Below are 23744 nucleotides of genomic sequence, written 5' to 3'. Positions count from 1 at the left end.
GTGATGTGATTCAACAAATCGCTGCAGCGCATGATTAACCTTTGAACTTACTACTTCCCGTTATTACGAGCACAGTTTCCCTGGTTACTAGTAACTTACTAGAATAGAATAGAATAATAAAAAAAAAAAGAATAGAACTTTATTGTCTGTTCAACCGAGCAGAAATGTGTCTGTCAACATAAAACTCATTCAGTAAAAACACACATTATGAAAAAATAATAGCTCAAAAGGAACAACACAAAGTACAGTGCTATGACGTCATATACTATTTAGTAGAGAGACTGCAGATGGAATGAATGATTCTTTGTCGATGTTTTTATGGCCAGTGATGTTCTGTATCTTCTGCTAGATGGCAGCAGAGGAGTGATGCAGAGGGTGAGTGACGTCATCAGTGATGAGGGTCGCTTTCCTCCGTACAGATCAGGTTCGGGTGATCTTACTGGCCTGGTTTACTGACCATGTGAGTTTTGTTTTGTGTCTGAGGGTGAGAAAATTAAACCAGGAAGAGATATTGTAGGCGAGGATGGATTCAATCAGTGAAGGGTACACTGAAGATAAAATGTCCTTGTTAACATTAAAAGATCTCAGTGTTCTGTTTTTAAAAAACAGAGTCTAGTGGAGGAAACCCTGAGTTTCTACTGGCTCCTCCAACCTGAAGCAGGATTTTTAGAAGAAACCCTGAGTTTCTACTGGCTCCTCCAACCTGAAGTAGTTTAGTGAAGGAAACCCTGAGTTTCTACTGGCTCCTCCAACCTGAAGCAGGTTTTTTAGAAGAAACCCTGAGTTTCTACTGGCTCCTCCCACCTGAAGTAAGTTTAGTAAAGGAAACCCTGAGTTTCTACTGGCTCCTCCCACCTGAAGCAGGTTTAGTAGAGGAAACTCTGAGTTTCTACTGTTTCCTTCCACCTGAAGTAGTTTAGTAAAGGAAACCCTGAGTTTCTACTGTCTCCTCTCACCTGAAGCATGTTTTTAAGAAGAAACCCTGAGTTTCTACTGTTTCCTCCCACCTGAAGCAGGTTTAGTAGAGGAAACCCTGAGTTTCTACTGTCTCCTCCCACCTGAAGTAGGTTTAGTAAAGGAAACCCTGAGTTTCTACTGGCTCCTCCCACCTGAAGCAGGTTTAGTAGAGGAAACCCTGAGTTTCTACTGTTTCCTTCCACCTGAAGCAGGTTTAGTAAAGGAAACCCTGAGTTTCTACTGTTTCTTCCCACCTGAAGTAGGTTTAGTAAAGGAAACCCTGAGTTTATACTGGCTCCTCCCACCTGAAGTAGGTTTAGTAAAGGAAACCCTGAGTTTCTACTGGCTCCTCCCACCTGAAGCAGGTTTAGTAGAGGAAACCCTGAGTTTCTACTGTTTCCTCCCACCTGAAGCAGGTTTAGTAGAGGAAACCCTGAGTTTCTGCTGTTTCCTCCCACCTGAAGTAGTTTAGTAGAGGAAACCCTGAGTTTCTACTGTTTCCTCCCACCTGAAGCAGGTTTAGTAGAGGAAACCCTGAGTTTCTACTGTTTCCTCCCACCTGAAGCAGGTTTAGTAGAGGAAACCCTGAGTTTCTACTGTTTCTTTCCACCTGAAGTAGTTTAGTAGAGGAAACCCTGAGTTTCTACTGTTTCCTCCCACCTGAAGTAGGTTTAGTAAAGAAAACCCTGAGTTTCTACTGTCTCCTCTCACCTAAAGCAGTTTTTTTTAGAAGAAACCCTGAGTTTCTACTGGCTCCTCCCACCTGAAGTAGGTTTAGTAAAGGAAACCCTGAGTTTCTACTGGCTCCTCCCACCTGAAGCAGGTTTAATAGAGGAAACCCTGAGTTTCTACTGGCTCCTCCCACCTGAAGCAGGTTTAGTCGAGGAAACCCTGAGTTTCTACTGTCTCCTCTCACCTGAAGCATGTTTTTTAGAAGAAACCCTGAGTGTCTACTGTTGGTGTATTCATAGATTTGAGGCATTTGACACAATCGACCATTATTTGTTTATAAATAAAATGGAAAGATATGGAATCAGAGGGGTTGAACTGAAGTGGACGAGAAGCTCCATAAGTAACAGAAATCAGTTTGTGCAAATAGGGCATTGCAAATCAACATGTTTAAATATAACTTGTTATACTTTGGGTCTGAAAATATTTATTTTGTATATTAATGATGTATGTAGGTGGTCAAACATCTTAAAATTCGCCTTATTTGCCGATGATACTAATATTTTTTTGTGACGGGGAAAGTTTGCAGGAGCTACTGGAGGTGAGTAAACCAGCAGAAATGAGTAAACCAAACACCTGGTTTGATTTGAATAAATCATCATTACATTTAAATAAAACCAAGCTCATGTTGTTTGGTTGGTTGCGGTAAATATGTCAAATATTTTCAATATAGTTTGGTGTGTCATCTCCCACAACTCTGTGCAATATGTCAGGGTCTTACTCAAATACAGAGTTATTGTATTTATTGAACTCATTGTAAAAAAGAAACAAAACAAACAAAAAGTCAAAGAATTCAATACAATATAGAACACAAGTTTTCAAATTTCTGAATAAAAGATGTTGCAGTAACGTGCAGGAAGAACCTGGTACGTCATTTTTTTAAGTCACACACGCACGCACCCCAGGTGGAACTCGTCACGTGTCCTGCTCGTTGAGGCTCATCAGTCTCACCTGCAGCTCTTCAGCAGCTGGAGGCTTTAAAAGCTGCTGCTGCTTCACTGCCTCTCAGTACGTCGACGTCTCTGGCTGCTGCACCGCGTTGAAATGGGGCAAAGAGAGTTGTTTTGTCTTTTTTTTTTTTCTTCTTTCATTCACATGTCAAGTTGACCTCTGTTTATATTTGTTTGTTTTTTAATTCAGATGTCAAGTTGACCTCTGTTTACATTTGTTTGTTTTTTAATTCAGATGTCAAGTTGACCTCTGTTTACATTTGTTTGTTTTTTTAATTCAGATGTCAAGTTGACCTCTGTTTACATTTGTTTGTTTTTTTAATTCGGCTGTCAAGTTGACCTCTGTTTACATTTGTTTGTTTTTTTTAATTCAGATGTCAAGTTGACCTCTGTTTCAGTTTTTTTTTTCTTCCCCCTTGATTTTAATTCATGTGGCTTTAGGAACTGTGGGGGGATTTCCAGCATTTCCCCAGATTTTTGAAACCAAAACTATTCTTGTGTTGTGAAAAAGCGTCTGCAGCCTCAGGGTTTGGTCCGACGGTACAAACCCTTTGACGGATCTTTGCAGTTTTCAGTCTGAATTCAACTGAACTTTGCAAAGATTTCAACAAACCGCTGTTGGTTTGAGCAGACCTGGGGCCTCATTTATAAACGTTGCATACGCACAAAAGAATGCGTACGCCACTCTCTACGCAAACCGTGGGATTTATAAAAAGAGAACTTGACGGGAAAATGTGCGGTCCACCACGCCAACTCTAACCCATGCGTACGCACATAACTGGGGTAAGAAGAAACTGCGCCACTGATGGCAGAAGAAAGAAACGGGAGAAACTGATCGTGTAAAATAAATAGTTATGACCTCTCATATATGAAGAGTTTATTTGCAAGAAATGATGTCGTGTGGTCCCCTGTGTCTTTTACTTGTTTTATTTATTGTTCTCATTTATTTTATTGCTTTTTAAGCGTCTTTATATTTCTATTTATTCTTTTGAATTGTTTTATTCTTATTTGTAGTTTCTTAATGTGTTTGTAGTTTTTCATCTGTTTTTGTTTTTATTTTATGGTTTTATACTTATTTAGTGTTGGACTGTTTAGTTTTATGTGCAGTATGTGAAGCACTTTGTAAACGCTTCGTTTTTAAAATGTGCTATATAAATAAAGTGGATTAGATTGAAGAAATGGATAGTAAACAATTACATTTCTACAATGAATAAACAAACATACTCCCTGGAGTGCACACGGGAAACATATGATTAAGACAATAGTAGGGCAAATTATGTTTACACTGATATGAATGCAGTGTAATATCATATAGCCCATTTCGTTTCATCTCCGTTTTCAATGCATAACGCATAAAACACTTTAGCTGTGTTTTGTTGCCATACAAAGAAAGACTATCTTTTATTGTTAGTCTGAAGAACTGTTAGTCAATCGGGGTAATTCTCACACGTGTAGCAGATGCCACCTAATAGATGGGTATATAAAGGCAGGTGTTCACAATGCGTCATGGCGCACAATGGCTGCTTTGGCACTATTAGAGGATGTGGCAAACGGAAGGATACGGAGGGAGCGGAACTTCCGAGACCAGCAATATCCACGAGCCAACAGTGATGAGTGGCTGATGAGCCGTTTCCGACTCCCACGATTTGAGCCAAACGCTGCTGCCGTGCGCCAGCGTTTGGATGTGATGTGTCGTTTATGAAAAAACGGGTATGGAAACAAATTCAAAATCATTTATTGATCAACTCTTTCATGGTGGTGTTGAGCTCGGACAGGACATGTTTTGTTTCCCGCAGTTCTCTAGCAACTTCATTTATTGCAGTGATGGTGTCACGGCTGAGAGCCGGTGTGTGGAGCTTGAACCCAACAGCAGACTTCCAGACGGACAATTGGTGCAAAAGTCAGCTTTTATTTTAGACAGGACACTGGGAGCTGGAACGGTGACGGGACCCGGGGAATCTCGGGGGCTTCTTGGAACCGGGACAGGACCTGGGGAATCTCGGGGGGGTCTTCTGGGAACAGGAACGGGGACCACCCCGGGGAGGACACTCACTCCCCGGGGAGGACAACACAGACTCACCTGCGGCAGCAGCCAACAGGAGGACTAGGCAGCACGGACTGGAGACCAAGAATCCTCTGGCCCCGAACCCACCTCACTGCAGGGCTTAAGAGATTGGAGCAATCAATTGCTTGATTGCCTGCAGGAGCGTCAATCAGGGCGGGTCCGGAGCTGGAGTGAGGTGTGGATCCTCACAGACGGTGTCTCTCTGTGTCTGCAGGACTGCATCTGTGAGGACACGGCTGCTGGAGGGCTGGGATGCACGAGGTGCAGTGGAGACGCTGGGCGCACACGGCTCAGCTGCAGCGCCACTGACCTCGCTTGGACCCGCAGCAACTACAAGAAATGTTGAATAAAGTCACTTGTTTTGTGAACGGAGTCTCAATCGTTTCTGTACATAAATGTGAACACAACTTTGGTTTACACTCATTTCAAATATGGGAATACAAATTGCATACCTTGGTCTTCTGCTTGTGGGCCGGCATCGGTGTCCCCCTCCACCTCCGTCACCACTCCACTCGGGAGGGATTCCCCGATGATCCCCGCCAGTGTTTCCTCCAGCGGGGTGAGCTCCGGATGGCCCGTTCCCCCGCCCGGGGCACAGACGCTCTGCCTGTGTGACGCCAGGCGCTTTTTTGCGTCTTCTTTGATGTCTGACCACTTTTTTTTCACCTCAGCCACACTCCGACCTTCTGAGGCAAGAGCATTGACACCATCCGCCACATGCTGCCACTCTACAGCCTTTTTGGCATTGGTGACCCCAACACTGTGCCCACCAAATAATATCGCCTTCCTCTTCTCCACCTCCCCGACCAGAACTTCCACCTCACACTGGGTGAAATTGCATTTCTTGGCTTTTCTTTCTGCTTTCAGTCATGAATCAATATTCATGAGAGGCATTTCTCTGAATATTTATAGGCAAATATGGCCGTGGTATGACCCGCACACAGGTGCGCCACATTTAGAGTGGATTGTGATTATAAAGGGAAATCGGCGTAGGACGTGCGTGCGCACTGTTTTATAAATCAGGATATTTTTGTGCGTAAGCACTCTGTGTTTCGTGCGTACGCCAATTTTGACGTCAATCCTACGCACAGTTTTATAAATGAGGCCCCTGGTCTGGAGGAAACGGCTCTGCATCTTCAAATGAATCAGGGAGACCTTTGACAAATTGTTTTTATTCATTTTCTGAAAAGTATAAATCTAGACGATATTTACAGGCACAGAATCCATTGCATGTGAAATGTTTTTAATATCAAATATTTTTCCCGGACAATCTTACAGGAAAGGTTTTTTAAATCTATGATCAAATCTAATCTTGTCCATGGCATAGGGGCATCTTTCTCTTTCTCTTTCTCTTTCTCTATCTCTCTATCTCTCTATCTCTTTATCTCTTTATCTCTTTATCTCTTTATCTCTTTATCTCTTTATCGCTTTATCGCTTTATCGCTTTATCGCTTTCTCTCTTTCTCTTTCTCTTTCTCTCTTTCTCTTTCTCTTTCTTCAGGGGGTTTGTTTTTAGAAGCCAAATGGCAAACAGTTTTTCCCGTCCGGAAAAAGTCTTTTGTAATAGACGACCCTTAACTTTTTTACAAATGAGTTTCTCAGCAGGAAACTGTTTTTATCCCATCTGATGGTGTTGAGGGGTCCCCACTGCCCCTTCCGGGGGGATTTAAATGGTCTTCCAACAGATCTACTGGTCTGGGTGATGCCTTTCACACACATTTAATTGAAAATGACCGTTGGGTAGCGAACCAAAGAATTCTGTGAAGAAACCAGCCGTAAATGATTGTGAAAAGAATCAGTTATTCTGATTTTTTTTATATACCTTCACCGGTGCAGAGCTCGTCGGGATCTCCACCCTCCGAGCGCTGGGAAGCCTCTCCGAGCCGTTCTTCGGGAAAAGCTCAATGGAAGATAAAAAATAAATAAGTGAATCTGTGGGACGCGGTTCTGAAGGTACCTCTTTATTTCTAATTGTAATTGAGGAATACCTTCTCACGTCAAACACCCGGGGGGAGGGTCACATGACCAATAGCGAATTTTCCAGTCTTGAGCATGTGGTCTGTGTTCTTAAAACGGGGTCTCCCCTCGCCCCTTTCCATGAGGTTGAGTGACCAGTGGACTTTGTATCACAACTTCTTCACCATTGTTGGAGCCAGAGAATTGTATTTTATTGCTGATTACTATGGCTACGCCTCAGCTGGTTAGAACTCCAAGCAGAGTGTGTGAGGGAATTGTAGAAGGGGTGTGTGTGTCTTGTAATAAGTGTTTGAAAACTTTGTCTCGTTTGTGTGCCCATTCCACGCACATTCCAGGTGACAAACCTCGGTGGATTGTCGGGAGTGGCGGTGTGAAAGATTCAAGCGCCAACATAACCGGGAAGGATTATACAGAAAATGATTTATTGAAAGTTTTTCTCCAGCGGAGCGGCAATCCTCAATGAGTGGCGGAGGTGGGCGTCACGGAGACGCGATCCTCCCAGCAGGACAGAGCGGATCACACCGGGATGGCAGGGGAGAGAGCGAGAGGTCGGAACACTCTAACCTGAGGTACCTCGAACTTCTTGTTCTTCGCTTCAGGTTCAGAATCAACGTAAACATGATGATCTGGCGATGAGGGCCTGGGATCCTGGTCCTCAAGTATTGGCTTCAGGTGTACATCCTGCTCCATCCGCTCCACCTATGCCCACACACACAAAAACAGAAGCCCAGCAGATGTCTCCTGTGGACTATGACATGGATTTTGTTCTGCTGTGTCTGCACATATGTTAAGATTCCTAATTCTCACTGGTTATTTAAACATGGGAGTGTGTCTGCTGATAGGAGTGTGTGATATAATGACAGTTGGATTGTGGTGTCGTGGTATTAATGTGGTTGAAACGGTGGAAATGTATTGCTATTAAAACGAGGGAGGGGGTATAGAAAGTAGGAAACGAAAAAGGACAATTCCAAACCCATAGGTGACGTTAGTGGTGACGTAAGGAGTGCCTTTTTATACATATATACATATATATCCAGCGTTTACAGTGAAGGTCCAAGATTAACACTATAATATTGTTAAAATTTTGTATATTAATGATGTAATACTAATTGGCTTCGCTAAGCTTATTATACGTTAATCAGAATGTTTCCGAATGTTGCTGCAAAATACTTACCTGGGTGTGTGTACGAGGGGATGTTACTCATTTATGAGGACCATCAGTAGAGCCAGGGGGGGACGGCAGGGTCCCGGTACAGCTGGCCGTTGACGTAAAGCCCTCTCCACTGTGATGACGGCTCGGGATCCTTCAGCGATGAGCTTCTTCCTCACAGGAAACAAGTGACGGCGGTCTAAGATCTCCTTCGGAAACTGGTCGTTCACGCTGAAGTGCGTCCCTCGCAGTTCCCTGCCGCGGCTCTTCACCAGTTCTTTCTGCTTGAAATGTTCAAACTTAGGACAACCAGTGCCCGCGGCCCATCGTCGCTGTCGTCTCCCTCCCAGGCGGTGGACGCGGGCGAAGGTGATCTTATTCAGTGTCCACAGGAAGCTTCAGGTGCTCCTGCATGAATCCTCGCAGCGATGTTTGTGTTTTCCTCCTCCCCATTCTGGAAGTCCCGCGAAGACGAGGTTGTCTCTCATGCTTCTGCTTTGAAGGTCAAGGATGGATTCCTTCATCTTCTTGTTCTCCCGAGTCAGTCCGTTCAGCAGATCGACCGCACTTCTCAGCCCCTGGTTCTCTGCTGTGAGGTCCGCCACCTGTTGTTGGCTGAATTCCAGCGATTCCCAAAGAGCTTGAAATTCACGTTGGAGCACCTCCACCAGGGCGAGACGGGCATCGAAGCTGGACAGCTTGGTGTTGATGCTGTCCAGGATGTCCTCTAACAGCAGCTTCCTCTCCATCAAAACAGTTGGAGAGCTTTCAGAGAGGCTCCTCTTCCACGTTGGCGTCTGTGGAGTCTTCGACATGACGAGACGGTCGTAGCTCTCGTCCAAGTAGGCTTGAAGGTCTTCTATTGTTTCCTCTTCCAGCGTTTTAATTGAGCTTAATTTACCCTTTATTTGTTTTGGTTTTTTTTTTTCCTTGGTGGTCGGAAAAGTTTGCTTAACAGCCTGGGTGTGTCGCCATGTTGGATTGCACTCTGACGTCCCACTTGAATCACTCACTGCGCATGCGCCCTCCCTTGGTTGTTGTACTTTTCATTAACATGTTCAACATGCATTAAACTGGTCGCCATCTGAATGCATATAAGTGGAAATGTACTCTAATTGGTTTAATTGTTTTCATATTTATAAAGAATATGACTAGGCCATCACAAGCCTAACCGTTTATAAATTAGTAAGAGTTCCATTTGTGATTTACAAGAGCTTCTACATACAATGAAATGTTTTTCATTGTTAAATTGATTGTGAACATAGAGATTGAAACCACAAGTCACACAGTGACTTCTATGCTCCTCCTCCTCTCACTGGGACATGCTTGAGGTGATCAGCTGCTGCAGATTTTATCTGTGCTTCTGTTGCTGAGCTGCGCACACTGCATGACGGAAGCTGAAATAAAAAGTAAACAAACCCACAAACGGCCCTGAACAGTAGTGCATGTGTATGCCGGTTATCCAAATGATTGTCGTTACTCGAGTTTCTTTGGTCTTGACTTCCCAGGTTTGTTAGGGTCAAAGAGCAGGAGGACGTCCGAGTTTGTAGGAAGTCATGATTCATGTTATCTGCGGGTTGATTTGATATCCCATGACTACTCACGTCTAGGAGTCTAGTGATGGTCAGTGGAAATGGAAGAACTTGCGCAATCGGACTTAGACATACTGTACTTAATGGCCACAATCTACTGATGAGTCATCAAGATGAGGGAAGTAATAATACAGGAAGTTGGACTCTGAAACTTTCCTTGTTTAAACATGTGCCATGGTGTGATCTCCTTTTGTAAACCTAATGGATAGAATTTGATGTTTTGCTTGTGACCTCTGATGTACAATGCAAATCTTATGACTTGGGAGTACTAGGGGTGGAAGTGGTGCTTATAAACTGGTAAAAGATACTCTTGGGACATAAAAATGTGTAAAAAAACCCAAATTTTTTGACTTAAGGTGGTTTTATTTAGGGAAAGGATTTAAGATATGCTGAGAACCTGGTCAATGTTTGATGCACTCCAACACAAACTGCCTCGTGGGGTTGGAGGAGGTGGGAGGGACGGGGACAGGCGTACGCTGGTTCTTTTCAGCCTCAATGATCGCCGCACACGCAGCAGTGAGGTGATTCACTGCGACTTGAGTGTTTGTGCTGGACCGAAAGTAGCCAACCTGAAAAGGATGCCGAGTGAGTCTTTGATCCAGATTTAAGGCTGTGAAGTTCTGCAGCCAAGCAGTGCAGCCATTGTCGTCAGACAATCTTTCCAGCCCTGCTTCTGATGTCCCCCAGCCCGGGCGTGTGGTCGATAGCTTTATTTACAAAGAGGTTGAAAGCATGAGCGATGCACTTGGATGTAGCAGCCAACATGATCTCGTGTTCAAGGACAGAAGAAGATGCGCCACACAGTGACAAGGCATCTGACCTTGGTTTGTTGGGCTCTGATGGAGTGGAGCATCCAAAGTTGTCTGCTGTGTGGGATTTGAGGAAATGTCTCCCAGCGGCAGCGCGGACAGTGTGTTGTGGAAGAAAAGTCGTTTAAATAATGAACACAAGTTCTCTGTAGTGTCTTTATTCTTTTGAAAAAAAAAAAGAAAAAAAAATGTAGACATCCGTTCACTACTTGGCGTTGACCTAAGCCTCAGCAACATGTATCAATGAACGGTACGTAATAGTACGGAGCCTCTCTTAATAACTCGTGGCCACGCGTTATTAAGGTGTGGGAACGAGATAAATAAGTCGTGGCCATGCGTTATTAAACTGCCGTCAAGTGAACCGGCACTCAATATTAACTGCGCTTTTATTAACGCCTTTACGGCAAAACACAGGTCAGCGTACGGCCGCAATGCTGACAGAAAGACAGATGGTCTGATTTCAAAATGGAATAAAACGGAATCCTTCATAGGTTTACACCCAATTTCACTTCAGCGCAATACTAGGCATACTCCTTTGTTACTACAAGAAATATGAAAGAATATTACTGTAGGAATTTGGAGAAAAGTACTCTTAAACTTGGATGTGTTGATCGAAAATGATGGTCTCATCATAATTTCAAATTGCAATAAAATTGAATCCTTAATAGGTTTATGCCTGATTCCACTTCAGGCAGTACTAGACATACTCCTTTACTACTACAAGCAGCATCAAAGAAAATCACTGTAGGAATTTGGAGAAAAGTACTTTTAAACTTGGAGCAAATTAATGAAGACAAGACCATTATCTTCGACCAACAGATCCAAGTTTGACATTACTTTTCTCCAAATTTCTACAGTAATATTCTTCGATATTGCTTGCAGTAACAAACAAGTATGTCTAGTATTGCCTTGAAGAGGAATCAGGCATAAACCTATGAAGAATCTTTTTTTATTGGAATTTGAAAACAGGTGTGATAAATCATTATTTTCGTTAATTTGCTCCAAGTTTAAGAGTACTTTACTCCAAATCCCTCACCAGAGGGGCTCCGTAGAAGAGAGACCCCGACCGAAATTTTGGGTCGCTTCCCCACTGCAGAGGAGCGTAAAAAGTGGGCGGGATGTTGAGCGCCGCGTAACGACGCAGGGGGTGACGTCATCACGCAAGAAAGAAGCGCGGAAAAGGATTGTGGGAGAAGCTCGGAGCATCATGGAGGATATAGTGGTCGTCGTTCTTGTGGTTGCGTGGTTCTTGTTTTGCGTGCAAGAACAGCTATTGCTCGAGGAAGCAATGCTGCGCGCACACAGGAGACGAATGACATTGTTGCGGCCGATAGCGTTCCCTTCAGACGCGGTGGACAGGAGAAGAAGAAGGAGACGCAACAGGGTAAGCAGCCTCACGAGGGCTCCGCAACGACAAACTAACATTCTCTGCGACTTTCCAACAATGTAACTGGTGCTATAATACATGTTTAACCTTTAATGTGAGCCAGACACAGCTTATGAAGTGTAATGACGTCGTGATGAACGTAGTGAGTTCATAGAGTTGCCGCTACAATTCACAAAAGTGAAATCTTCCTGACATGTGACTAGTTTCATTACCTGATTATAGCACTTTGGCTCCTGTTTTTACAGTCATTACCTGATAATCTAAAGAATGAGGTTATTATGACCATTGTGACTCGTCCACAAGTTGTGCATGTTTGTTGTTCCATGTTTCTTTGTAGTCATGTCCGTGCATCCGCGTCGTTTTCATGTGTCTTGTCCATTTCGCGTGTTGTCCTCCATATCATTCGACCTTGTGTTTGTTGTATTGTAATTGTTCAAAGCAAATTGGAGTAGTTGTGTACTCAAACATTTTGCATGTGTGTACAGCTTATAATATGTTGTTATGATATGAAAATATGTGCTCTGTATGTGTTTCAGCTCATGTTGTTGCTCCGGAGTCGCCGCAGAGGACCTGCAGTGTGGATGTGAACCGAAGCCAGGAGTGGTGGGACATGATGGTCCCTGGGTTCACCTGCACACGGTGGGTCCACAACTTCCGGATGTCTGCAGAGACATTCAAGTACCTGTGTGACCTGGTTCGTCCAGCGATGGAGAGCCAGGACCCGAACTACCGCCTGTGTGTCCCCCTGCAGAAGCGAGTTGCCGTTGCTTTGTGGAAGCTCGCCACTAATGCTGAATACCGGAGTATTGGCCATCTCTTCGGTGTCAGTAGAACCACAGTGTGTCGGTGTGTGAAGGAGTTCTGTGACGCAGCGTGTCACTTGTTGGTTCCTGCACACATCAACTTTCCTAACCAGGAGCGGCTGCAACACCTGGCAGCCTATTTCCAGAACCGGTGGAGGGGTCCCGCAGTGTGTTGGTGCCATTGATGGAACACACATTCCTATCCTGGCACCACAAGACTTCCACTGCGATTACTTTAATCGTAAAGGCTGGCATTGGATCATCCTCCAAGGAGTCGTGGATGGCAAGGGGCTCTTCTGGAATGCGTATGCAGGCATGCCGGGGAGCATGCGTGATGCCAGGGTCCTGAGACTGTCCACACTGTGGGAGCTGGCGACAGTGACATCAGCCTGGTGAAGTCGATGGTGGTGGTGTGTTGTGCTCTGCACAACCTGTGTGAGTCCCATGGAGAGGACTACAGCGACCAGTGGGACACACCAGCAGCTGCAGCAGACCAACCTGCAGAGGCACTGGCTCCGGCTGCAGATGAGGATGGCAGGACGTCAGACAGGCTAGAATGCAGTATTTAAATGCATAAAGACCTCCTGCAATGTACATAGTTCCTGTAAATATATGTTCCAACCACAGTTGCCTCCTTGTTGTCCCTCCTTATTTAAAGTGTTTATCCCTTCTGAAGACGGCTTGTCAAATTTCAGCTTATAGCTACTACACAGAATATTCCAATATTTACATTGACACTGGCTAACACCATGCTCAGGAGGCATAATAAGGGCATTCATTTGATTCTGCACATTTGGACTTGGTATGTATAGTCAATATAATTATAATAAATGTGTTTCACATAATGGGGGGGGAGGAACAATATCTTATGGAGCAAAGTGCAAGATTTGTTAAATTAATACACTTACCTTTACTTAACATATTCAGCATCACAAATAAAGGACATGTCAGTTTCACTGTTGGCACAGTGCCAAATATGTATTAATGGCATGATATAGGAAGTTGCTACTTCTGTGCTGATATTGATTAAATGAACACAAACACGTATGGAAAATCAAAATTGTATTAACAGAAAATCACAACAATCATTCACAACTATTAATATTTACAACCGGCTGCTTCAATCAGTGGGCTCGCCGGACTGGTCTCGCGGATGAATGCATAGTCACAGGGGTTTATTTTCTACAATGAGCAGAGGTTGTCAGCACATTTTGTAGCATTAAACTCACCATTCTCGTCCAGCAGCGCCGTTGCCGTGTCCACGCCGCCTTCACGTCCCTGACTCGCCGGTCGGTGGCCATAAATAGCATCCATGGCTTCATACCACCGCCAGTGCTTCCGCTGGGATCCACTCCTGCCGTTGTGGTCCTTCACCCGGCGGTCGTCGCTCCGCAGCTTCTTGAGCTTGCAGCGACATTGCGCTGGCGTGCGGATGAAGCCATTCGTTCCACCACCACTCGAAATGTGTTCTCATTCCGCACCGCCCCGTCAAGCTCCTGCTGGACCCCCTCCTCTCCTATAATGGAGAAGAAGAGCTGGACCTCCGCACCGGTCCACGTACTTTCTCTGGCCATATTCAGGGTAAAATGAAAGCGCATGTGTTGCCGTTTGTACGTCCAAAGGCGGGACTTCCGAGAATGACGTAAATCACTGACCATCAGCAGACGGCAGCTCAAACTCAGACCCGTTCCATGGTCCCCGGCACCCCAACGGAAGGGTAGCGGAAAAGCGGTCGCCTTTGGAGCGGTTTAGACCGGTCTAGGCCGGTACTTTTTGTGCGGTGGAAACGGGGCTTTAATGTGGCACTACCCCTACACCTGACCCAAGGTGAATTGGAAAGAACGGGTTAGACTTGAGGTGTTTTCTTCAGTGTTTCTCTTCTTCATGTTTTTCAAACCAATGGGTGTGTATTTAGTTGAACTTCATTCAACCTGAACCATCGTCTAACCGTGAAGCAGCTTCTTCACGAGAAGAACACAAATTGAAACAGCTGGTGCCTTCTGTTTGTTTTAGTTAACTGCCTTCTCGTGAAGAAGCTGCCTTAATATAACAGGTAATGCCGGATAATGTTACATTGTTTGTTTGGCCATCCTTTTGTTGTATTGTTACTGTGTCTTGGTTCTCTGGGTGAAGTGAGGGTTTATTGTTTGGGTGAAGTAAGGGTTTTATATAATAAACAATAAGCAAACTTCTCTTAGCAGAGCCGGATAATAACAAATCAAAACATGATGATAAAAGATCTAAGATTATCACGTGTTTCCACGTGGGTCTGTGTGCTTCTCTCTCACCCGGAGGCGTCGCCATGAGACGGCAAACTGCTGTGAACAAGCTGGAATGTTGAAGAACAGGACTTCCCTAAACGTCACACCAGGAACCAGTGGGGGGGGCGGCTGGGAGGTTTGAGGAGAATCTCTGATAAGGGAGGGCCAAAACACTGGAATAGAAACTGAAAGCAGGAGCGTATAAAGCTGGAGCTCTCGGTACAGTTCAGGATATTTTTCTGGTTGGTAAAGAAGATAAAAGAGCTCCGGACAGAACATGTCTTCTGCCAAAAGGTAACATTTAATATTTATTCAAGTAACTTTTGATGGAGAGAGGTGCGTGTGCTCTCGCTCTCTCTCACACACACACAATCTGTTTTTCTTCATCTTCAATGAGAGTACATAACTTGGACATCTGGAGTGGCAGATTTGTGTACATGGCTAGTACTACCAGTATTTAAAGTGACTTTCAGTGTTTGGTGACGAGTATTACTAGTCTAATTAATAAATTGTACTTATCATTCAAGAAAAGTGAAAGAAGTATTATGAACATATCCATAGTATAAAATATCAGCTACTGTTGGACGCCTCCATCTTTCGTCTTGGCGAAGAGCTCTAATGTGTATAAACAATAAGTGTAAAACACAGAAACGTGTCATTCAGCCAATCACTGAGAGTCTGGCACTGGCAGATTTAAAAGTTGTCCTATGAAAATTAGCCTTTATTGCTACATATTTACTCTATAATGGAGATGGAAGTTATTTTTAAATGCACTAAACGAACATGAAGGAGACATTTGTGTTTTCAGCAGCTCATTGTGTAAACGGGGTGTTCGACGCCGTTCCCTCAGATACGAATGTATCCGCAAAACTTTCTTCACTGTGGGGGGTCCGTTTACACAGAACCAGTGTTCTGAGCCACTGTACCAGTGAAGTTTTCATCCCGGCTCCCAAGGTGGAAAGAAGCAGGCTATGGAGCGCTCTTACTGCGAGTCTCGCCCCCCCTTCCTTCTGCTCATGAACAATAAACATGGCAGCACCGTCATGGACAATAAAACTACTGATGTGGTTTGACCCTTGTCCTCCATCAGTAGTTTTATAGTTGCGACTCTCCCCTGATAGCATCCGATGCGTCATCAGTCCATGCGGATATCAGGTTCTCGCCATTTCTTCACGTTTATTGCGTTTTGTTCTCGGCACACGTCTGTGTGGTTTCATTAGAGAATCAAGCAACAGTGCCCTCATGTGGCCAGGCATACTAACTACATCGTTGTTTCTGTGTAAACACACTCCTTTTAGCGGACTAGGTGTCGTCATGTGAACTGTTGGGCCCCCTTTTACACAAGTTTTCATTGAAGAAGCTGCGTTATGCGCCTCAGCACTGATAGACATTTGTTTAGAAATCTGAAACCTGTTTCCTGTCACAGAGAAGAACTGCAGGTGGCGCTGGTGAGTTACACCAAAGACACCCTCACCTTCATCCACACGGTGAGGACGTTCTGCGAGACGTCCTCCAAATGGGTGCTGCACAGGGAGACAGAGCGGAACATGCTGCTGGACATCAAAGACAGAGCCGACAACCTGGAGATGACCATCGGCCAGGTCTTCCAGTCTAAGGAGAAAGGAAAAGCCTTGAAGGAGTACATGAAGAAAGCCGTCGGTCCCTCTGTGGCCAGCAAGCAAGCAGAGCTGCAGAAGGAGCTGACGGAGCTGCTGAAGGCCACCCTGCAGGGTCTGCAGAAGATCGCCTCCTTCCTGGGGGCCGTGGAGAAACTGGCTGCCACCTCGACGCACGTCTTCACCGAGAATCAGACGCTCCGTCTGCCCAAAGGCGTCGGCCTGGATTACGTTCAGGTCGTGCTCTCGGCCGCGAAAGAAATCTGTCCTCTGGTGCTGGAGTTCAAGATGGACGCAGATCCATTCTTCCTCCCGAAACTGCAGAACGTGCAGGTCCTGGCGTACCAGCTGGACAAATACATTCAGACCATCGACAACATCTGCAACAAGTTTGAAAAAAGGTAACGGATCACGTAGACCTCAACCTGGAAGCCAGACTTTAACTCTAACATCTGCTTCCTGAGGGCTTCTTGTGTGAACAAATGTGCTTGGTAAACACCATCTGATGGCTCCAGATGTTTTACAGACATGTATGATGTCTTTGATGCGAGTCAGGGATAGGACCTTGGGATTTAGTTCTGCTGGTGATGATGCCAACACCAGTAAGACAATCAACACCTCTTCATGAAAGTTAGTTAATCATACTATGCACATGACTAAGGAAATGTGGTATAACTGCTGGGCATTAGTGTCTGTTTGTTTTAGGGGGTCAGTTTTAGTGACCCAGCTGGAGGACGCTGGTGGCTCCTTGATTTGCAGTTCGCATCACCACGCTCACTGTGGCTGTACTGCGTTATGCAGGAAAAGTTGTGGAAAGGGCAGAAATGGTTTCAATCAGGTAGTCCATGGGCCAGAGGCCAATACGGTCCCATCTGGGTGGGCAAAGGCGACCATATGTGTTCTGAAAGCGAACAGCCTCAGGTGTCTGAAAATGCATGATAACCTTTTCAACTTGGGAACTTTTAGAAATGACAGCTCGGCAAAGATTGCCTTTTTTCTTTTAACAATTTCAGCATACAAAGTGGTACATTTGCAATGCTATTTGATATGGGGAATTCATTTATTTATTTAAAGATCGATGTCAAAAAACAAAAGGATATTGAGGATATAACTAAATTTAACATCTATTGTAATGTTGAAGACAAGGCTAGTTTATTCCAGCTCAGTAATCCCAGTTTTTATCCAACATACCTGTAGCAAGATTACAAAAAAATTAACTATTCCGTTACAGTACATTAAAACTGTGTATCCTAATTATGTAACGCTGTTACATATAATCCGTTACTACCCAACTACAACAGACAACCCTTAGGAATTGCATGAAAAGCAATTTATGCTGACATGACAACCACTATTTGATGGGGCATTTTTAAATTTTCTCACTAAACATTTTCACCCTGCGCTAGCGAACATAGATTGCCAAGTTGTTATTTTACACAGCGACGAAGTGGTTCCATTAGCAGCATAATAAATATGCCTGAGGCGAATGAAAGATTTTTAATGTACCTTCTTCACAGCTGCTTCAGTGACTTTGGCCTGGAATCGGTTGAGGAGACGGCGGTCGACCTCGGTGAAGAGTTGCCTGAGGAAGATGTCCGGAGGATGCTCGACCACATTGACCAGCTGGTGGAGATCAGGTAACGTCTATCCTTTGTCTTTGCCATTCAACATATCATTCCAAAACGTCGCTGTGTAAAGTCTGCTCAGTGGTTTTTTTTTTTGTTTTGTTTCCTCTTTTCTCCTCAGGAACGATCCAGACTTCCGGATGGCGTTCTTATTCCAGCAGAAGTCGGGTCAACACTTTGCCGCCGAGTTTGAGGCGCGACAGTCCGGGATGCTGAAGTTCCTGGAGTATCTGGAGGAAACCGCCGTTAAGCTGGACAGGATGAAAAAGGGAGCGAGGATTTCCAACGTGGCGGGGAGTTCTGTGGGGGCGGTCGGAGGCATCCTGTCCATCGTTGGCTTGGTTTTGATTCCTTTCACAGCAGGAGTGTCTCTGCCTCTGACTCTGGCCGGGGTCGGACTGGGACTCACCAGCGGCGTCAACAGCATCGTCACCACTGCTACTGAGATGGGAGTGAATGCCACGCAACAGAAGGAGGCCAGTGCCACCTTCGAGAGCTTCATGGAGGGTGTGCAGATCCTCCAGGATTGTGTGGATGAGGCAAAGTGTCAGACGGTCTCCAAGCTGAGAAAGTTAGACCTGGCAGTGGGAGTGGCTCAGGTGGCCTGTAAGCTCGGATCTGTTGGGAAAGCCATTGATGGGATTGTTGATGGTGTCTCTGCTCTGAAAGTTCTTAAGAGTGAGCAGGTCGCTGCAAATGCTGCTAAAGTGTTGGTTGAGGAGGGGGCAGCGCTTCGTAACATTCCCAGAGTGGCGTCAGAAATCCCCGACATCGGGCAGGCGGCAGTCAAAAGCACTGCTGCCATCGGAAAATCGGCCCGAGTCGGTTTCATCGCACTCAACGCTTTGTTCCTGGGCATGGACGTCTTCGTGATCTGCAAAGAGAGCATTGGTTTGGCCAAAGGCAGCGAGACTCAAGTGTCTCAGTTCATCCGGGCCAGAGCGGCGCTGTGGAGCTCGGCAATGGACTCGTGGCAAAAGATGTTTGACGCTCTGGCCAAAGGTCTGCCGCCACTGGAGAAGAAGGAGGCCGTCCTGGAGACACCGTTCTACCCCGAGGCTGAGATGGAGAGGCAGGAAGAAACTGAGGTGGAGGAGCTGAAGAGGCAGGAAGAAACCAAGGTGGAGGAACTGCCTGATGAAGAAGAACCAAATGTACTGGAGCAGGATCCAAGGTCGGAAGCTGATTAGAATGTAGCACGTCTCACGTTACGTAATTGACTGAAAACTATTGATTTGTGATGATTTCCTAGTTGTTGATGCACTGAAGACGAGACCAGAGTTCTGGACAAGACATAGAGCTTGTTTCTCTTTTAGAAACGTGAAGGTTTTAGACTGTAATGACAAGAAACTGATTTCTCATCATTTCAAATGGAAAACTATAATTTTGTATTGACAGGAAACAGTTGACTGTTTGGATGGAAATCAGTTTTTTTTTGGAAGATGAAATTGCTGCTTTTATTTTCTTGTCAGGAGCGAGTGAGGCTGATACTAATGGACACACAAGATCGAACGCGAGGGCCAAATTTGTGGACATTTTTTTTCCCTCTTAATTTCTACAAAAGTACATTTGGGATTTTGCTCTGAAACTGAAATGTTGTTTTGAAGTTCTGGAACTAAAAGAAAAATGACAAAAAGAATAATCTGAAAGTGCATTTATGATGGTTTCATGTGCTCCTTAAGTTTGATTTGCAAATGCTTGCAATATATCTGCTTGATGCTGTTTAATAAATGTTTAAAGACCTTCAAGTGTTTTTCAATTTTTTTTAGTCTGTAGACTGCATTATATATTATTGAAGGTGAAAGAGTTTCCTTTACATTTCAAAAATAAAAAGATAAACGGAAGCCAAACGGTGTTCATATATTTTGTCCCAGTTTTAATGACTTTCTAATCAAAAGTACCAAAATGTTATGGTAACTTACTGCTTTAGATCCCGTCATTCCTATTAAGTTATCTAACATATTCAGTTTCTCTTAAATGTTCTGAAATCAAACATGAAGATCGTTCCGACACCTTCATACTGCAACTTCCTCTGGAGAGAACATGACATTTTGACTGGTTCGGATGTTCGGCACACTTTGATTGGCCGCAGGAACTGTTACTCATGGATAGCTTAGTGATAGCGTAGCAGTCCTTTGTCGCTCCACCGTCGTTTTTTTAATTAAAATTTTTTGTATAAGCAAACATCCACACCGCAGAGCAAAATACCCCGGAGAATAAAAATGAAAAGCAGGTTCACCTGTAAATCACATGGTTCAAAGTTTATACGATTCCCGTCACAGTTGGCGGCTACATTTTAGTGGTGGTTTATGATATTAGCCTTCTGTTTTCACAACAATGCGCCCCCTTGTGGGTGGTTCTGGTTTGATCAACGAGCCCGAATGAAAAAAGAATTTGGTTTTAACTGAGGTCCAACACCAACATTCATGTTTTAACAAGGAAACACGGGCTTTCTGGCTGACGACTCCTTAAACTACACAATTCTCAACATCTTTGTCAGGAACTTGGACTGAGGTTCCCTTTAAGAGTGGGCGGGCCATAGGTCTGGCCGCTCCAGCACCGCACCTGTGGCCACTTTCCAATCATCACCCTGCCCTATATATATGTCCTGTCTGTGTTTAGTCATTGTTGGTTTGTTAGTCTTCCTTGTCTCGTCTGTCCTGTCCAGTGATTGAGTTAAGTACTGTCAACCATGAAATAAAAGACTTGTTTGAACCCAGCCTGCCTCCAGAGTCCTGCACTTGGGTCCTGTCCGTGATCCGTGACAGAACAAACCAACCATCATGGACCCAGCGGACTCTGGTCACCAGCTGCTAGGAGCAGTTGGTCAGCAGGGAGACCGGCTAACTCAACACGACGAGCAGTTGTCTGGTTTAACGGCGGGTCTCCACGACCTGTCACATCGACACACGTCAGTGGAGATTCACCTGAACCAACTCACCGGTCACCTCAAGCAGCTCATCACTCGCCTCTCGGTCCCAGAGGCTCGGGCTGCCGCTGCCGCCACGGTGCCGCCAGCTGCTGCCCCCGCCGTGATGCTGCCGTCACCGCTCTCAAGCCCAGCACGCTTCTCGGGGGACTCCGGGGATTCGCGACCCTTCCTGGTCCAGTGTGGTCTCCACTTCGAGATGCAGCCGGGCGCATTTCCAACAGAAAGGTCGAGGGTCGCGTACATCATCTCCCACCTGTCCGGCAGAGCGGAGACTTGGGCCACCGCTGAATGGAACAGCCAATCCCGGCTGTGTGACACGGTGGACGAGTTCGCAGAGGCGCTGTCGAAGATCTTCGATCGGCGTCCCGGCGGGCGGGAGGCGGCTCGAGCGCTGGTAGCGCTGCGTCAAGGCAGAGGGTCGGTGATCGACTACGCGATTGAGTTCCGCACTCTCTCCGCGGACTGCACCTGGAACGATGCGTCACTGCGGGACACCTTCCTCTACGGGCTGGCCAGCCCGGTTCGTGACCAGCTCTTCCTGGTGGATCTCCCCGATGACTTGGACTCCCTCATTGCCCTGGCGGTCAAGATGGAGAATCGTCTGACGGTCCGTGATCGCCTGAGGCAGACTGACCAGCAGGGAGGAGAACCCAGGAGCGCGCGGGAGGAGCACGCCCCTCTCCGCCCCGCCTCCCAGCAGGAGCAAGTCCCAAGTGCTGCACAACCTCCCGAGGAGCCGATGCAGCTTGGCCGCACCAGCATGTCCACGCAGGAGCGGCATCGGCGCCTGACCGGCGGCCTGTGTTTGTACTGTGGTCAGCATGGCCACAGAGCTGCAGCGTGTCCTCTTAAAGGGACAGGCGCACCTGGGTTAAGGAGGGCCCCGGTGAGTCTTAAGAACTCCTCCACTGCGCCTTTAAGAAGACTCACGCCGGCTAAACTGAGGTATGCCAACACCAAGTTGGACATTGATGTTTTCATTGACTCTGGTGCTGATGAGAACTTTATGGACCTTAAGTGGGCTGAGAGACACAAGATCCCCACTGAACTGTTATCATTGCCCTTGAAGGCTTTTGCTTTAGATGGACGCAAAATATTTTCCATTGATAAAAAGACTCTTTCTGTTCAGTTATTGTTTGGTCCCTCCCATTTTGAGGAGATTTCATTTCATTTAGGTTTAAGTCCGTCCTACCCAGTGATCCTGGGCCTCCCTTGGTTATGTTTGCACAAGCCCCATATTGACTGGGAGTCGGGGGTTATTTTGAGTTGGGGAGGGGATTGTTCCGAGCATTGTCGGTCAGTGTCGGGAGTTAAGGTAGCAGCTGTGGAGGTTCCTGTGTATCCGGATCTCGAGCGAGTTCCCAGCTGCTACCATGATCTAAAGGAGGTGTTCAATAAGGGGAAAGCAACATCTCTGCCACCGCATCGTCCGTATGACTGTGCCATTGACTTATTGCCAGGTACCACTCCCCCCAAGGGTCGCATTTACTCGCTGTCACAACCCGAGAATCAGGCCATGAGGGATTATATTGAGGCTGGGTTAATCAGACCCTCGTCCTCCCCTGCAGGGGCGGGATTTTTCTTTGTAGCCAAGAAGGACAAGACCCTTCGACCGTGCATTGATTATAGGGGCCTCAATGCGATAACCGTTAAGAACCACTACCCACTACCTCTCATGACTTCGGCCTTTGAACGCCTGCAGGGAGCCAAGCTTTTTACTAAGCTGGACTTGCGCAATGCATACCACCTGGTCCGGATTAGGCACGGGGACGAGTGGAAGACAGCGTTTAACACACCTTCTGGCCACTACGAGTATCTGGTGATGCCTTTCGGGTTATGTAATGCTCCTGCAGTTTTCCAAGGTCTAGTCAATGACGTGCTGAGAGACGCATTGAATAAGTTTCTGTTCGTGTACCTCGATGACATTTTGATTTTTTCGTCAGATCTAGCCAGTCATGTCAGTCATGTTCGTTATGTTTTGGAGCGTCTTCTGAGCAACAACTTGTTTGTCAAAGCCGAGAAATGTGTGTTTCATGCTCCCACAGTTTCTTTTCTCGGACACGTCATCTCAGAGGGGAGGGTGGAGATGGACAGAGAGAAGGTCAGGGCTGTAGCTGATTGGCCAACCCCGGGTAACCGCAAACAACTGCTCCGTTTTTTGGGGTTTGCTAAATTCTACCGGCGGTTTATCAGGGGATTCAGTTCCATCGCGGCGCCACTACATACCTTGACTTCCCCCAAGGTCCCGTTTGCTTGGGGTCCCTCAGCTGAGCAGGCGTTTTCCGAGCTCAGGGCCAGGTTCACCTCGTCTCCCGTGCTTGGTGTCGCGGACCCTGGACGGCAGTTTGTGGTGGAGGTGGACGCGTCAGATGTCGGGGTCGGGGCAGTGCTCGCTCAACGCAGCAGTGAGGATGGGAAGCTGCACCCTTGTGCCTTTTTTTCCAGGCGGCTGACCCCGGCTGAGGAGAACTATGACATTGGCAATCGCGAGCTCCTGGCCATCAAGGCTGCGCTGGAGGAGTGGAGACACTATCTGGAGGGCGCAGAGCACCCGTTTGTGGTATGGACCGACCATAGGAACCTCGAATACATCGAGTCAGCCAAGAGACTAAATTCTCGACAAGCTCGGTGGGCTCTGTTCTTCACCAGGTTTGACTTTGTGGTTTCATATCGGCCGGGGTCTAAGAATGTGAAGCCTGATGCCCTTTCCCGGGTCTTTGAGCCGGATCCTGCTCCTCGTTCCCCCACGCCAATTTTACCTCCGACCTGTGTGGTGGGGGCGGTGATGTGGGAGATTGAGGAGCAGGTTCGGCGGGCTCTGGAGGGGGTGACGGTGCCGCCAGGTTGTCCTCCCAATCGCCTGTTTGTGTGTCCCCCGGTACGATCTAGTG

General features: G+C 46.2%; 1 protein-coding gene across 1 annotated transcript; it reads left to right on the top strand.

The window, feature by feature from the left end:
* The first annotated feature begins 14860 nt into the window (after positions 1-14860).
* apol (apolipoprotein L) lies at positions 14861-19638 on the top strand. The gene is made up of 4 exons (XM_080511055.1): positions 14861-14974; positions 16107-16697; positions 17814-17933; positions 17995-19638. Exons 1-4 carry the CDS (start codon positions 14958-14960, stop codon positions 19109-19111), a joined length of 1845 nt encoding a protein of 614 aa, XP_080367181.1. The 5' UTR covers positions 14861-14957; the 3' UTR covers positions 19112-19638.
* Positions 19639-23744: the final 4106 nt, after the last annotated feature.

This window comes from Blennius ocellaris, assembly GCF_963422515.1.
Source record: "Blennius ocellaris genome assembly, chromosome: 16".
In the NCBI taxonomy this organism is placed as follows: domain Eukaryota; kingdom Metazoa; phylum Chordata; class Actinopteri; order Blenniiformes; family Blenniidae; genus Blennius; species Blennius ocellaris.
The sequence above is the reverse complement of the archived record's forward strand: the minus strand, read 5'-3'. Positions and strand labels throughout refer to the sequence as shown.

Excerpts from the sequence above, each read along its gene's own strand:
- apol (XM_080511055.1), top strand. Across the intron at positions 16,698-17,813 it reads TGCAACAAGTTTGAAAAAAG|CTGCTTCAGTGACTTTGGCC; the intron begins GTAACGGATCAC and ends CCTTCTTCACAG. Across the intron at positions 17,934-17,994 it reads GACCAGCTGGTGGAGATCAG|TCTGCTCAGTGGTTTTTTTT; the intron begins GTAACGTCTATC and ends CGCTGTGTAAAG.